The 16,871-nt window shown below is 39.2% G+C and overlaps 2 protein-coding genes across 15 annotated transcripts in view; both read left to right on the forward strand.

The window, feature by feature from the left end:
* Sh3kbp1 (SH3 domain containing kinase binding protein 1) overlaps positions 1 to 16,871 on the forward strand; it is a 328,667-nt gene that overhangs the window by 164,954 nt on the left and 146,842 nt on the right. For 4 of the 14 annotated variants that reach the window (XM_074063111.1, XM_074063105.1, XM_074063109.1 and 1 more), the window contains 3 exons: positions 5,458 to 5,587; positions 6,117 to 6,173; positions 14,452 to 14,526. In XM_074063111.1, the coding sequence (XP_073919212.1) occupies positions 5,458 to 5,587; positions 6,117 to 6,173; positions 14,452 to 14,526 (262 nt within the window). Of the gene's footprint in view, positions 1 to 5,457; positions 5,588 to 6,116; positions 6,174 to 14,451; positions 14,527 to 16,871 lie in introns of those variants that run through there. The other 10 variants (XM_074063114.1, XM_074063107.1, XM_074063113.1 and 7 more) reach the window with 4 other exon arrangements.
* LOC109689720 (protein S100-A10) lies at positions 12,520 to 13,087 on the forward strand. Its single transcript, XM_074063123.1, has one exon. The coding sequence runs from the start codon at positions 12,600 to 12,602 to the stop codon at positions 12,891 to 12,893; it is 294 nt and encodes a 97-aa protein (XP_073919224.1). The 5' UTR covers positions 12,520 to 12,599; the 3' UTR covers positions 12,894 to 13,087.

Raw genomic sequence — 16,871 nt, forward strand, 5'->3', positions numbered from 1 at the left:
CTGGCTCCAGAAACTCTTTGTATTCTGATGAGAATCATGGATATTGATTTGTCTTGTTGGGGAGAATTGTTGAAGCCTTATGTAGAAATTACATGTTTTCTTAAATCATTTCTCTTCCAATTTCTCTGTTGATTTCTCTTTTAAAGTCTCCCTCTCACATGAAATAGGATTATTCTCAAAAGAATGAGAGCAGGGAATAAAAATTACCTCTGTGCATATGGAGTGTTTGAGCCCAGCCAGAAAGAGGTGAACTACACAAGAATTGGGGGGAAATACTGGCCCAGGCATTTAGGACCTAGATAATGCTTGTTTATATTTGACACAACCCGTTTTCCATATCCTGAAGTCAACAGGGTTAGTTATTTAAAGCAACCAAAATAGAAAATAATGTATGTGCTTATGCTTTCAGGAAGTGGCCCTGAAACAATATTGAATAATTGTTTTCCAGAAATACTTTATATTTTTAATACTTTATATTTTTGAAACAGTATTGAAGGAGTTAAACTATGTCTTAGAACATTTATGTGAAATTCTAGAAAGGCAAAACCAATCAAAGGCAATTCATATCAGATTAGTGATTCTCAGGTGTGGAAGGACTGGGAAAGAGCACGAGGGAATTTTCCGGAGTGATGGAAATGTTCTGTTTTTTGATAGAGGTGTGGCATTTAGCCAAAACTGGCCAACTGTACTATTAGGATCTGTACATTTATGGAAGTTATATCTCAATTTTAAATAAACTTTAAAAATGATCTTAATATTTTTATAGTATTTTAATGCTTTTTTTTCCCCAAAAAACCTTCATCTTTTTTCTTTCACAGGTAGGAGAAATGACTAGTACTAAAATTTTCATTTAATTTTTTCTGGAAAAATTTTGAAGATTTTAGGAATGTTAAGGTGTAGGCTTTTCTTTTTACAGTTTGATGCGTCAGTTTTCTTTACGGCAAGAGAACCATTCATGGAACAGTAAAGCTAACTTCATTGGCCCATGTGCCTCTCTTTCATTCTCCCTTGTGTACCCCACACCCACCCTTCCAGTTTGCTGCTAACTGGAGTTTGGGGAACAAAGTAGTCATTGAATGAAAAAAGCTACTGCAGCCCTAAATTGGATTTTTCTCTCTGGCTACTTTTACCCTCGGGTAGACTTTAGACTTGGTACACCTGTTGTTCCATTTTCAGTACAACTAACAGGTTGAAACAAAACAGAAACCCTTCAAGGATGATAAATAAGAACTGTTCAGAATTAGGTAGGGAAATTCTGAACATGGGAAAGCTTATCACCTTTTCATTCCCAGACATCCTCTTTCCTACCTAACAGATGCTGATAATGTTTGTACAATTGAAAACTGTACAAATTTGAAATTCAAATTTCAAATTCGCCAAAAAAGGTTTGTTGAAATTCAAACCTTTGTTTCCTCAACTTCTAGTGGGGTTAAGATCTATAAACCACTTCCCTGGGCTCTGAACCCACTTAGATGCTATTGATTGCAAAGACATGGAAATTGTTGGGCACTGGAATCTAAACTGTTTAAGTGGTTTTACTGGGCCTTTCTCAAACAGCACGAGGTGGCTTCCCTGCTCCCAGCTCTGGGCCATAGGCAGGGTTTGCTCTTGGGGCACAGTCATGGGCCCTAGAACTGGCCAGATTGGTCACAGATGGACACAGGTGGCGTTTGTTCTCAGCCTAGAGCTAAGGCCTATAGAAGACTGTTTATGAATGGGGATGGGGTGGTTGTGGGGAGAAGGTGGGCATTTGTTCCCTTTTATTACTTTCCTGGGGATAGAAGTTGTAAGCCCTTGGTGGCATCCATAATCTCTACTTTATTATAAGGGGTCATATTTCTTTCTTTCTTTAAATACAGAAACAGGATAAGACAGCTTGATTTCTAAGCAGGAATAGTACAGGCTCTGCATGGTCCTCTTTTGCCATGCAAGCTTCTCCAGGATGGAGTCTTTTTATCTGTTTTATTCACCAGCGAATTGTCCCAAGGTCCTGAGGCAGTACAAGATAGATGTTCATTAACTATCAGTGGGATTGGTGGCACTGGGAGGACCACAGAAGCTTGGATGAGTAGAACCAATTAAGAACAGTGGCAAGGCTGTGTATGTAGTTCAATGATAGAGTACTTGCCTTGCATGTACAAAGCCCTGCATTCTGAAACTCCCTCCCTCCCTCCCTCCCTCTCTCTCTCTCTCTCTCTTTTTCCATTCCCCTTTTCCCTCTCTCTCTCTGTTCTCCTCTCCCCTCCCTCCCTGTCTTTTCCCCTCCCTCCCTCCTTCCCACCCCCTTCACACACAGAAAGTAGCAATATAGTTAGGGTCTCTTGGTCCCTTCAAAAAAAACCCTTTTATGGGGGAATCAGGGTTGATAGGCTGCCATGGAGGACTTCTCCCAATGATTTCTCTGTCTTTCATTTGTTCATTCATTTGTTCAGTGCAAGGCACTATGCTTTATTCCTGGAATAAATGGATGAAGGAAGACCATATTCAGGGCTTCAAGAGTCCTTGTCTTTATGTAGAAGTTGAACTAGAGTTTCTCAAAAGAGGGATAGTTTGAGAGTGAGGATCATATCTTTTCTCATATCTTCAGGCTCAATCTTAAGACCAAAGCAGCAGGCTATAGGAAGAAATAGTACAGAAATAGCTCTCATTGGTCCTGGGGTCAGGCCTCCCCACAATGAAGGGCTTACCTTACAAAGAAACACACCTTGTGCTTGTGGGGCCTGTGATGGGAAATGCATCCCCCAGGTGATGAGTGTGATTTTATTGTCTGCCCCTCCATTTGCTGTGTGGTTAATGATAGACCTCTGCCGTTTTCCCATAGGCCTCTCAGACTGTGCTTTGACAGTGATAACAGGCATCTGGGGGCACGGCAAGGTGAAGATACCCCTGTTTTCCCAGCAGGCATCCACTGATCCTACACGTCAGAAGCACTTTCTCCCAGGATCCTGGGCTAGAGCTGCTTATTACCAGGAACAGGAACATTTCAGACATCATCAAACTGAATGCACAGAATTGGTCCAGCTGCCCTGAGCAGTGGGGATTATGCCAGATAGCGCATGTGTGATTCTTTTTTTGTTGTTGTTGTTTATATTAAGAGATATTTTATGTTGATCTCAGTGTTACATATCATATACATTTAATAAAATTTAATGCTTTAGGTTTTTTTTTTGCTAGGATATATTTGTTGTACAGGGGGAATTCATTGTGACAATTCCAAATAGGCTTATATTGTACATTGGTTAGATCACCCCCACTACCTCTCTCAATCGTGGTTCTTGCCCTTAGTTTTCTCCTCTTGCCCTGTGATTCCTGGGAGGAAAAAGGTTATTTTATGGTTCCTTATTTGGGAAAATCACAAAGGACTCCATGCTACAAATTCTGTGACTTTGTACAGAACTTTATAAAGCTCGTAGCAAACCTTTATAATCATCTTAATCCTATAAAAAGCTCCTTGAAAGAATAATGCATATCAGTTGAGTTGGCATAGAAACATGGGACTGCTATTCAGTGGCAATGCTATTAAATGTCACAAGTTGGTATTGAACAGTCATTGGGACACTTGTGCATGCTGTCTGCATTCTTGTCCTAAGATTTTGTGGTCATGCAAATGTAATCACCACTCTGCAAGTCTTCCCCATGAGTTCCCTAACAAATGCTCTAAGCATATTGATCTGGTTGTCTCCATTCCACAGGTTTCATTAGCTCCTCTCCCCTTTCTGGAACGTCCCTGTACCCCCTCCCCAGTCGTAGCTGTTGTTTCTCCTTTCTTAAAGGCCCTTCTTTATTTTGATTTTCATTTCTCAAAGCTTTCCTTCAATATCCCAGATCTCAGTGAGCTCAACTTGGTATAACAATTTTGATTTCTGCTGTCATGGTTTTTTCCTCATCTATTTACCTTGTATTGCTTGTTTTTTAGGCACACCTTTATATCTTGGTAGATTGCTACCTTCTTCAGGAAAAATAAAAACTTGTCTAGTACAGTTCTGTATCCCCAGCACCTAGTAGGGAACCATTATGCATATACTTTTAGCATGGATCAAGCCCAAAGGGGGCTCATTTTGTTAGGAAAAATTGAAATAAGGTCACACAACTGCTAAGTTTCAGGGTAGGCTTTTGATTTTGAATTTTCTTTTTGTTTGAATTATTTTAGCTGTTAAATTGTACTTCTGATTTGGACTGGTAATACATGCACGTACCAAAGGTTCTAGGTCTCTTTCTGTATTCCACATCATACTGGCAATCTAATGCTTGTTCTCAAAATGACCTTGTTTTCCTCCAGAAAGTTGACTCATGCTGTTATGTTAGTGGCACCATCACAAAAATCTTGGGACAGTTTTTTACCTTTTTCTCACTGTCCCAGCTAATTGATTGCTCAAGCCTTCACATCTGAATCTACCTTGATCTCACAGCTTCCCTGATCCAGCCTTCCCTCCCTAACTAGATGCCTGCAGCATCACTGCCCTCCAGACCAACCTTCATCCCCTTCCAGTTCATTCTAGGGTCATCTAGAAACCTATAGGAAATCCTTCTACCTTTGATCGAGTTCTTTGCCAATAGATTCTTAAGTATTTATTCTTTTTTGTAGACTGTAGTTTTGATAGTCTGGGGGAACCATTCACATTTTTTTTTTTTTTTACAGCATTGGAGATCCAGCCCATGGCCTTGCTAATGACAGGCAAACACTCTACTACCGAGCTACATTCTTAGCCCTTAGCTTTCTCCTTTCTTTTTAAAATTTATTTGTACTTTTTTTTTTGCCCTTGATTTTCTTGAGACAGGGTTTCACTTACGTAGACCAGTTTGGCCTTGAACTCACCATCCTTCCACCGCTGCCTCCTAAAGTTCTAGGATTACAGGTGTGAACAGCCATGCCTGGTTCCATTTGCAGTTTTTAAATAATGATTTTAAATGCATAAAATAAAATGCTACAATTATAAAGGGAGCTATTTATTTTGGAGTCGATATCAACCTATTTCAAAAGCAGATTTAGACATATTAATCTTACGTTATTTCTTATTAATATATTAAATAACAGATGTCTTCCAGCAAGGGTAACAATTTATACCAACATTTCAAAGTAACATTGAGCATAAATGATATTTCAAAATAGCTGCAGTATCTGTGATGTGAAATGAAAATAACCATGATTTTTGTTTTTTTGGTGATGAGTCACAGGTACTTGTAATATTGGCGCGTTCCTATATTCATAATCAAAGTAACTACCAAATTTCAGTTAGAGGCTAATGAAAATGAAGTGTTAATTTATATTTGTGGATCCCAGGTTAACCTTCCTTAATCTGAATTCCATGACTGTGTGACCTGCTCTTTGGTTCCCTGGTAACTTTTAAGCTTTGGGTCCACCCTGTATTCCTGTGTGGGCTCCACTCTACACCATACAGATAGGAGACATGTCTAACCTGACCCTGTATCTCTGTTCTTCTCTTTGCATCTGTATAGGTAGAGGAAGGATGGTGGGAAGGTGTTCTCAATGGGAAGACTGGAATGTTTCCTTCCAACTTCATCAAGGAGCTGTCAGGGGACTCGGATGAGCTCGGCATTTCCCAGGATGACCAGCTGTCCAAGTCAAGTAAGGACGTCCACCCCAATGAACAGAAAAAGGAAGGGCAGACCAGTGGGCTCTGCCTCAGCTTCCCTTCTGTACTATGGCCTATACTGAAAGGCTATGACAAATGCTTACAGATCTTAACCCATTGAAGTACAGAAAGTTTATCATTGTAAAGATGTGACCCACAGCCACACCTGTATAGCCACATCTCCATAGGTGACTACCAGCCTCATGCCATGGTAGTATTGTCTCATGGGTGGCCCAAGTAACTATGCTTATATATACTTTTAGAATGTTTTATTATTAGGTTCATAATTATTTTTAAAATGAACCTATGAGATAGTATTTCTCAGTGTCCCTTAAGGAAGTTAGAGAAAAATAACAGTGACAAAAAAAACCATTGGTAGCAATAAGTGCTTTGCACAAGGTAAGTGCATGCCAGTTCCCTTAAAATTATGACAAAACAACTGAGAGGCCAGACCCCACCTTGGGTGAGCATGTGTTTCCTTCTGTGATGGTGAGAACGAACTTCAGGTCTTTCTTTCTCCAGGGCCTGAAGGTCTCCCTCCAGCTTCTCTGCTGCCCTTTCCAGCTCATGGAGCAAAAGGTCAGGACCGGGAAGCTTTGTTCTCCCAGTCACTAACCCACTTTCCCATATGGGCGTCTGTGTTTATCTTGTGCCATGTTGATCCAAGGTCATGGGCGTGAATGTTGTAGGAGGCTCGACTGTGTTATAGTGGTGCGGTACTAACTGGGGTTGCTGACTTTCCTTCCTGACATGAGGAGGACAGCTCAGTGTTGCCCGGATAATTTTTAAATGTCTTTTTCATTTGGAACAATTTGACCTGAGTGATGGTCTTTTGTTGGTTTGGTGCCTTTCTTACGGAAACAGTAACATGATCGGACAAATGCCTGATTTGAAAGTAAAGCTATTTCCAGGGAAGTGCTCAGGTGACCTCCTTTGCCTAGTGTCTCAGCAGTTCTGAATCCTATAACCTGACAGCCATAGAAGTGGCTGTACTGGCTGGTTGGCTCAGTGGCTTTAGCAGGGCCCCTTCCCTCCACTGCCAAAGCCTAGAACTCTACTGCCCCGAACTTCATTCCATCCTAAGGTCTATGATGGGAGGGACTAGGAGGAAATTTTGGAGCAAATGAAGCTCCTGCTGCATTTTCTATTTGGAGGCCCAGGGATTTTCCACTAACATGGTGCAGCTAATGAGTATGTCAGTGGGAGTTGCTGTTGTCTCCCAAATTCACATTAGAATTTTAGCTGCCTGGTATCTTCTTTTGTACACTGGACTAGTGTCATACCTGGTAATTAGGTTCTACAATAACAGTAGTTTACTTCAGGGACATTGTAGATTAAATGTGTTTTATTGGAGGGAGGACCAAATCCGGCCATCATAACTTATTTCCATGAGGAAATGCGTTAATATGAGTTCCAACAGCAGGAATGTCTATAAGCTACCTCACTCATAGAATGCCCCAATAAATGGTAGCTCTCATTGTTAATCAGGATAGACTGTTGGGATATACCAGTTAGTGTTCAGTAGCTCAGAAGCTGTTTGCTCCCTCATTGATACTGTGGCCACTGAAGCATCATGTCTACATTTGGGAATTACTTTGTGATTCATTTGTTGATGTAGAGAAGGAGATCTGGGGAGGTACTGGACAAGCTCTTTGGGAGAGCCTTGACCTCTTGGTGTCCTGTCATCTTAGCTATATGCTCTCAGAGTCAGAAAAAAATGCCTCTCGTAGTTTTGGATCTGTTGAAACAAATTATTCCCGCACATTTCAGGAGAACAACATAGATGGCTGACCCTGCCTGAATTCTGAGCTCAAATCATGTGGTGCTGGAATTCCTGATGCAGGAGGTTTGGGAGGGTGAGTGGAATGGTCTTCCCAATCATCTGGCCTTTCACCTGCCCCCAGCACTCATTCAATTGCTAGCCTTCTATTTCAGGATCAGGAGAGCCCAGTAGTTTCAGCAGCCATGTTTCATTCACGGAATTTGACCATTGTTGAGGGTCTTTTGAGGTCTCTGGAGAGGCATGGTCTCCAAAACAAGGATGGATGGTTCTGATAAAACAACATGGTAAGGTAGGGGCCAGTGGCCCCTGTAATCCAGGGTATTTGGGAGGCTGAGATTAGGAGGATCAGACTTCCAGGCCACCCAGGCAAAAAAGTTTGCGATACTTCAAAATGGGAAAAAACTAGGCATGGTGGTATGCGCCTGTCATCCCAGCCATGGCAGGAAGCTTAGAAGGACCACGATCAGGCCAGTCTGGGCAAAAAAAAAAAAAAAAAAAAAAAAGTGAGACCCCCATTTCCAGAGCAAAACAGATTAGAGGTATGGCTCAAACAGTAGAATGCCTGCTCCACAACCATAAAGCACTGAGTTCAGACCCCAGTACCACCAAAACCCAGCAAACAAAGTAAAACATGGCTTTTGTAATCTTCCTGTATGTAGTTAAGAAAAAGAGGGCCCATCTCTCTGTCTGCCTGTTTGTATCTGTTCATCATCTTCCTTTTTTTCTCTTTCCTTCTTTCTTCCTTCAGTCTTTATTCATTCTGTCTCTTTTGAGCCCCTGTTTGGTACTAAGATGCCTTCAGGCGCACTGAAGATCCAGAAACAGAGCATGCAGAGCCCCTGCCATCAGTAAGCTCACCTTGGCAGAAAGGGGACACACAACTTTCCAGAAGTTCAGGAAAGTGACCTAGAAGCTGGCATCTGAGGAAGAATGGAGTACAAAGGCAGAGAGACCCCATGGCGATGTGGGGTGGTGGTCACAAAGGGCTTCATAAAAGAGCAGATGTGAGAATAACATCTTTGTAACTTGCCAAGTTGAAAACATCCCTTAAAAGAGAGAAGTGACATCTCTCAGTGTTCTGACAGGATTTTCTTTTTTTTTTTCCTTTTTCTTTTATTATTCATATGTGCATACAATGCTTGGTTCATTTCTCCCCCCGACAGGATTTTCAAAACCATTTACATTCTGGATTTGCTTCAGCATGTGCTTATGTGAAAATGTATATAATCAGATCAGATCACCTGCAGAAATCATGGATACTGGTAGGATTTGTTTAAGCAGGACCTTTGGTTTTAGAATAAATCTGCCTATTTTCTACCCTCGGAGAACAGTGGCAGTGCTTTCAACGTGCTTTATTTTTTTTATAAAACGTTTTGTTTTGAGATAATTATAGATTCACAGGAAGTTGTAAAACATAAACACAAAACTGTACAGGGAAGGCTCATGTACTCTTCACCCAGTTTTCCCCAGTGATAATGTCTTGTAATTATAGTAAATGCATATTTATTTCCATCTTACTGCTGAAAAATATAAAATGTAGTTAACACACAAAAGATGTTTAGCTTTTCTCTACTATGAGCTAATATGTACTTAATTTCTTTGTTTGACCAGCCTACTTAATACTCTTTGTAAGCTGCAGTTAGGTTTTCCTCAGAGATTGCTTAATTAATAGATGACTCTGGGGTTAAGTTCAGTTCTGCTGTTTGTACCATATTGGTAAGTTTTAGAGATCACAGTGACATCATATAAATATCGTTTTAATTTAAATGATACCAAACATTAGGTTGAGGGTTTTTTGAAAGACAGATTAAAAATCTGTATCCTGGTATGAAAAGAGCATTGCATACTTCTTTTGTTTCACACATGCACACATACACACCCCTACTTCTATATGTGTACATGGTTATTAGGTGTTTGTATAATTCACATTTTTACTTCAGGAAAGTACTTGAGGAAGTTACTGAATTTTGTGTTCTGATGGATGAATCTGACAGAAGAAACATTAGCATTATATTTATAAAGATATGTGCCAAGACTGCACATATGTTTATATGTGTTTAAACTTATAAGCACATATGTTTATATGTAGGTAGGTAGGTGTTTAATAAATGCTGGATGGATCCTCTATAAGGACATATTTTTATCTTTGAATAGTAGGTAAAAATTGCTAGAACTTGGTTTTTTCTTACTCTGATGTATTTTTACATATGGTTGATCATGAAAACCTCTAAACCTCTATAGCTCTTTGTTCAGGGTAATATAGTCTATTAAAAAAAGAATTTAAAGGAGAATGATGGAGGGGAGTGAGTTTAACTAAGATATATTATAAGCACTTTTGTAAATGTCACAATGTACCCCCAGTGCAACAATAATATAAAAAATAAAAGTTATAACAATTACATTGTTTGATATTTTGATTTAAACATTTTCTCAAAAGAAAATTCATAGTTATGTAGCAGCAGAAACTTTTGCATGTTTAAAATTGAAAATATCTTTACCATTCAGAGAAGATTAAATTTTTTTCCAAAATGAATTTTAAAAACTTTTTGTCAGACAATTTCTAACATACACAAAAGTAAGAATAGTATGATAAACCCCTGTGTACCCATCACCCGGCTTCAGCATTTGTCAACTTATGGCCAGTTTGTTAACATTAGCCTTACTTACTCCTCCCTCATATTATCTTAAAGCAAATCCCAGATATTATATAATTTAATCCATAAATATTTCAGTATGTATTAATGAAAGGATCTCTTGAAATACTATTATCACATGCAAAAAATTGCAGCAGTTCCTTAAAATAATTAAACATGTTGTTAGTGTTCACTTTCCCTTAATAGTCTTGTTTTTTTTGGGGGGGAGCAGTTTGGTAGAGTGAATTTGGATCCAAATAAAGTATATACATTGTGATTGGTTGATATTTCTTAAGTTCCTTTGAATGTGTGGGTTTCTCCTTAACACCTTTTTTCTGTGCAATTTTTTTGCTGAAGGAACTGAGCTCCTTTATCCATTAGTTTCTCACAACCTGGCTTGTGATGATTTCCTCTCTCCTGTGTCATTTAATCTGCATTCCTGTAAATTATTGATTATTAGGTGTTGAGACTTGAGTAGGTAATGTTTTTTATATATATGTGTGTGTGTGTAACTTATTATTTATTGCAAATTTCCCTTGGTGGTGTTGGATGGTTCACTCTTGAGGCTCTTGGTACCTGGCTGTCTTTCTTTTCAATGTTACCAGCCATTGATGGTTATCACTCAGATCCAGTCACTCAGGGATTACAGATTGGTATTAATCACGTTTGTTTTTAAGAATGAAATAGGCTCCCACATACTAAATCAGTAGTCACATGCCACATAAAAAGGTGTTTAGTAAATTAGGTTTTAAAAAAAACATAACATACAAATGATTATATCAGTAGTGCAAGCAGGATCTTAGGATGTTAGGGATAAACAGGAATTTAAAGATCATTTAGCCTGGTGTCAGGAGACAACACTAATGCCCAGTGTAATTATATCTTGAGAGTAATCTGGCTTATGAATGAGAAGGCCAAAATGACATGCAAGCCTTCCACACACACTCCGGTATGGACTCCATTATGCAAACAGGTCACCTTTTCACAGAGCATCTGACAAATTTCAAACCTGAATAAAGTTGAGTTTCTGATCATGATCACAGGAGATGAATTATTAATTGTGTTTTCATTCATAATTGTTTACATGCTACTATTGACTAAATAATGTGAAATGGAGCTGATTGTCAAATGTTAGAGTCATAGAATACCTTAACTCAATAAGATTTATTTGGATTCAGTGGCAAAGAAATCTAGATATGACTTGTCCAATTTCAATTTCATATGTATTTTGCCTCACATTTAAAGCATAAATGTTTCTTCCATATTTAACATTTTGATATTACTTAATTTCAAATAATTCTTCTAATATTAACATTATTCCTGTTTTTTAATCCTATAACTACAGGAACCTTCTCAATTATTTCCCATAATCTTCAGAGGGAGAAAATTTGCATTTTGAATTTGAGTTGGATTTCTCATTTTCCTAATTCCTTTTTTTTTAAGTTTAGGTTTTGGTACTTTAATAACATGTCAAGCTAAGTCAAAGATGAAGATGGATTTTTAAAACCTATGGCACACCATTCCCATGATGCAAAAATATTGTTTCATCAGCTATAAAAACCAAATTGCATAGTGCCCCTAGCCTGTGAAAATAAAAACCAGACTGAGAAATTCCATTCTGTGGTATCACTAGACCTTTTTCTTTTTAATATTTGTTTTATATTTGATGAATGTTCTAGTGGCAATGAAGAACGATTAGCAAATTGATAAAAAACGGTTTTAGGCAAAGTTAGATGCCAGCATCAACATATGGTTTTGTGTTTGCATTTTAAAGTTCTTCCCCTCTATCATGCTTCTGCCTTCAAGAACTAATATTTAATAGTGACAGTGAAGTATTTCTGTCAGTAAGATAAACATCACTCATATTCATGATTGTTTCAATTGCCTCTGTCTTTTGCTCTTCAAATAGAATGCCTATGTAGCCTCAGCATAGACTGTATCTCAGATTGCCTTGCTGCCAGTGGACAGGGGGACCTTGCAGATGGTAGGCTTGCCCATTCAGAGACATCAGGGTCATGTGATTCTCAGTGATTCCCAGTGATTCTCAGACTTGGTCCTGTGGAAGAACACATGGAAGTTCTGTTGTACTTAGAGGAACATCATCAAAATATTGTTTTATCCCCCTTACACTTACCTTTTTCTGACACTGAGAAGACTGCTGCTGGCTCACAAAACAGCTGTGCTCCTTAGTAGTTAAGTTGATTTTATCAATAGCGTAAAAATGTCTCAAATAAAAACCAGCTAAAGTTAATTTGCTCTGCTTTTGTTGTCAGTGTCTAGCTGTGGTTATCTAACGTTTGAAAGACTTTGTTGCTTTTCTAGATTATTCTTACATAGCCAGTGATTTTAATGCCTAAATTTTTGCTCTAATTGAATGCAGCATGCATGTCAAAAAGGGCAGGTTTCAAAATCAAGGGTGTACCACTCTACCAGCAGACATGGAAATTGGAAATACCCAACTCTACTTAATTTCTTTCATATATCAGTTTTCCCATTTTTATATGGAGTGTTTCTAAAAAGTGAAACAGGTCCCAGCTCGCCTAGCATCTGCCGAGCCTCCAGGCCAAGGTTTCAACAGACCTCGCCAACATGCCATCTCAAATGGAACATGCCATGGAAACCATAATGTTTACATTTCACAAATATGCAGGAGATAAAGGCTACTTAATAAAGGAGGACCTGAGGATCCTCATGGATAAGGAGTTCCCTGGATTTTTGGAAAATCAAAAAGACCCTCTGGCTGTGGACAAAATAATGAAAGACCTGGATCAGTGCCGAGATGGCAAAGTGGGCTTCCAGAGCTTCTTTTCACTAATTGCAGGCCTCACCATTGCATGCAATGACTATTTTGTAGTACATATGAAACAGAAGGGAAAGAAGTAAGCAGATTCCCATAATTACTCCTGCCCTAATAAGAGTTCTCCCAGAGGGTCACTTAAGGGCTCTGCCCCACAGCTTCTCCTTGTATCAAGATTTCACAAACAGCCCAGGACCCTTAGGAAATATGCAGATTATATCCAACTCCCATTTGGCAAGCTGAGAAAGAAAAGTTAGTTAAGTGCCACATAAGATTTTGATTTTTTTTAATATTGTTTGCACCCTTTTGCCCTCAATAAATAAAATCCTTTTTTATTCCGAATGTGAAAAAATAAAATAAAATAAAATAAAAAGTGAAACAACTTTCTCCCCTCTCAGTTCTATTCTCTCCTTCTTTGTAAATATAGCCTACCTTTTTCATCCCTCTTACTTATTATGGAGGTATATGACTGGTCTCCAGTTTGAGTTTTTAATTTATAAGCCATAATAGAACTTATTTCTTAGAGTAATTCATTTATTAATAGTTTACCTTTACTAAATCATTTTACCTGTGGTAATACTCGTGTGTGTGTGTGTGTGTGTGTGTGTGTGTGTGTGTGTGTGTGTAGGCGGGTGTGTATTGGTGGTTAGGTGGGAGGGTGTGAGTACACTTAAACTGGGGTAGTGTATATATATTCTGTGTACTTACTCATGGTTCAGAGCTATCTGGGCTTTAGCCATGTGTTCAGTCTTAAAATATTAATGCCATCATTTGTAATAAAAGAATGACACTCGAAGCTGGATGAGTCCTATGTCCTCATGCTTAAGTATATATAGTCTCATGACTAATATGGCAAAACCTCAATTAAGATGTTTTTAAGAAATAGGGTTTTCTGATGTCCTTGGTGTAAGTAGAACCCCTCCTTACGTTGATGTGGATACCACTATTGGTTTTAAGCCTCATTAGTGAAACCTCCCCTCTAGTAAATTAATATATCGCTTTAAGGGTATGGAGGATGACAGATCTTTATTTTGTGGTACTGGGGATCAAACCCAAGTCCTTTGTGCATGCTAGGCAAGTGCTTTACCACTGAGCTGCACCCCAGCTCAACATCTCTTAAGGAGAATTCTGTGTCTTATTTAGAATATTGGGGTTCAAATATCAGTTTTTAACACGTGGGGCTCTAGGGATAGGAGATAAAGGATAAGGGGCCTATATCTGCATTAGGCTTAGGTCATACTCTCTGAAGAGAAGATAGTGCTGTACAATTGAGTTCATGAAGGAATCTGATGAATTGGATTCCCTCTGGTTAATTGAGGTTTGCCTAGTCCTAAATTACAATGTTGAAATGGCTTCCAGTTTTGAACTGGGCTTAATCTATATGCCAGTCATTGGTAGAGATAAGCCCTTTTTGGGTGCTCATTACCATCATGGCTGCATGGGGACTTTGGGCTCATTATGTAACATTCTTAAACTCTGCCTAATGGTCTCTAATTAATTTTGTGGATGAAGTTCTTGGAGCACATTCATTGAAGGCAAGTTCAGTTAAAGACTCTTCCTCTTCCTTCTTTTGCCATCATTTGCTTCTCCCTGCCCCCTCTCTTGTTTTTTTCTCTCCCCTTCTCTTCTCTCATTCACTGTCAGGAAAGACTACCTTTGAAGGGACAATTCTGTACCGAGCTGCACCGGGAAAGACGGAGGGCCACAGACGCTATTACAGTGAGTGACCTTAACAACAGGAGGCAATTGTAAAGATAAGATCTGGGTACTTGTGTTTTTGATGCAGCCACCCTTTCCTGAGCTGCTCATGCTTATGCCAAGTGTCTGTGTGAATTTCTGATCCAAGGACATGGACTTATTTTCCAACAATAAGTGTCATTTCCTTGGTGCGTGCTACAAGAGCATTCCCACCACCAGCCCCTGGCGCTTTCTTGTTTGCTTTCTGCCTCTATCATGTATGTGACATGTGTGCATGAACCATGTGTGCAGAGAAAGGAGCAGTAGCATTTGTCATGGCACATGTATTTGTACCAATATCTCTGGGCTTCTGGGGTGGTGAAAGTTAGCTTCCGGCAGAGACATCAGCCTCTCATAGTTGTTGCTTTCTCTGAGTGGGTCATTCATCATTGTGTGGATCAAAGAAATAAGATTTTTGGCATGAAAGTCTATGCGAGAAATGGTGTTTTGCTTTGCTCATTCAGCTAATCACCACACGGCAGACTTCTTTTGGCAGGATCAATGTGTAGCCTTTGGTGTTACGAAATAAGGCTGCCAAAAGTTGAGGGAGGGGAAGGAGATGAATGAATTATTCTCATGATGTCCTTAGAATGGTTCCTGTTTTATAGTAAGCACTGTGTATGTGTGTGTTAAATTAAAAACAAATGACTCTGATCAGTGACGAAGAGTAGGGTAAATTACACAAAAGTGAACAGTTACAGGACTGGCAAAAGCAAATTTGAGGAGACCTTGTCCTTTTCTCACCTTGAAGGAAGAACATCCACCTTAGTGTGTATATGTACATATCCACATGTACATACATACAGGGATGTGATGAAAGAGAAGGTTCAGACATGAACAGCAGAACTCTGCTTCTCAAAGTGTCTGGGTGAAGTTTATTTTTCTTTCTGTCCCACCATGGACAGATATATGCTCCTACTGCACATAACTCAACAACACGTGCAGCATGCTCCCTTTGCCTTACTGAGGGAGTTTTTGACAGCACCTCCATTGGCCTGTGTCCTGTTCAACTGTACACATCCCCTGGCCACATGTCTGGAAGTCACACCAGTACACATTACTAAAATGCTAAAGTTGTTTCTAAACACACATACTTTTGGCACTTAGTACCAAGAATGAGACCTTCATGAACTGGCCTCAGTTTACAGTCCACTTTCTTGGTTGTACTGCCTGAGAGTGGCATCTGGCATTTTAGCATTTTATGGATAAAACGTGCAATGGGCACCTGTAGCTAAAAGATACAGCACCAAACAGACATGAAAATGAAGTTACATTTCTTCCCTTCCAAAGGAAAGGAATTAGATTTTGACTGACTTCACCAATACAGATATTCAGTTTATATACTTAAAAGTGGCAGAAGCAGGCTGCCAAAATTTTTGGAAGAAAAATCTGCCGTGTGTTTTCTTCCTGGCCATGCTTGTGTGGTTGAATTACCATGCAACTTCTTCCTGTATAATATACAGTATTTCTCACAGTGATTAATGTAAGGTTATTAAGATGAGCCTGAAGGCAGAAGATCCCTAAAGCTGGAAGCTCAGTGATATGAGCATGGCAATGGTAACAATATTGTGGTTCTAGCTAGTGGAGAATGATGGAAGAACCCTTTGAATTCCTCTCTCTGAAGAATTACAACAGACTTTCCCTAATCCATTTGTCCTGCTGCTTCTGGTGGTGGTGGTGGTGGTAGGGAGGAGGGTGGTGATGGTTTCTTTCCACTAACCAATTTATTTCTTCCTCAAATGGTTCTTTCCAAACCTGAAAAGAATATACAAGCCATTCATCACCTAGAAAGAATCCATACGGCAAAATGAGAACATGTTAAAGGAGAAATGACACAATATTTAGACTTTAAAATTACATCTCCTGCAGGGACATTTCCAAAAACAATGAGTAGATAAACACACGAATGGATAGCTAATCCAGGGGGCTTTCAATGTTTGCATACTCAAAATCAGTCCTGTGAATTGCAGCCGACACCCTGGTTATGGGCCGCTCCTCATTGTTCTGTCCTATGTTCTTGCTCACAGATGCTGCACTTTAATTAATTAAAATGTGCGCCAAGGAACTTCCTCCTCCCCCACCCTTTTGGCTTAGAAGTACCATTCATGGAAAAAAGCATGAACAACAAAGGAAGCCATTGTTTTAAGGATTTGATTTTGAAATTTGTTAACAATTTATAATGACCTTTCTATATTTTTATCTGTTTACATTTAAGTTTCTTCCTGAACTGAGACTTCCTTATTTGAATGACTTCAATATTTTATGATATTTTATGTGAGCGATTATTTTTGGTGCATCATTCTTACAGACTAGGAGGCCACCTGACT

Source organism: Castor canadensis, chromosome X (genome assembly GCF_047511655.1).
Source record: "Castor canadensis chromosome X, mCasCan1.hap1v2, whole genome shotgun sequence".
Taxonomy (NCBI): Eukaryota; Metazoa; Chordata; class Mammalia; order Rodentia; family Castoridae; genus Castor; species Castor canadensis.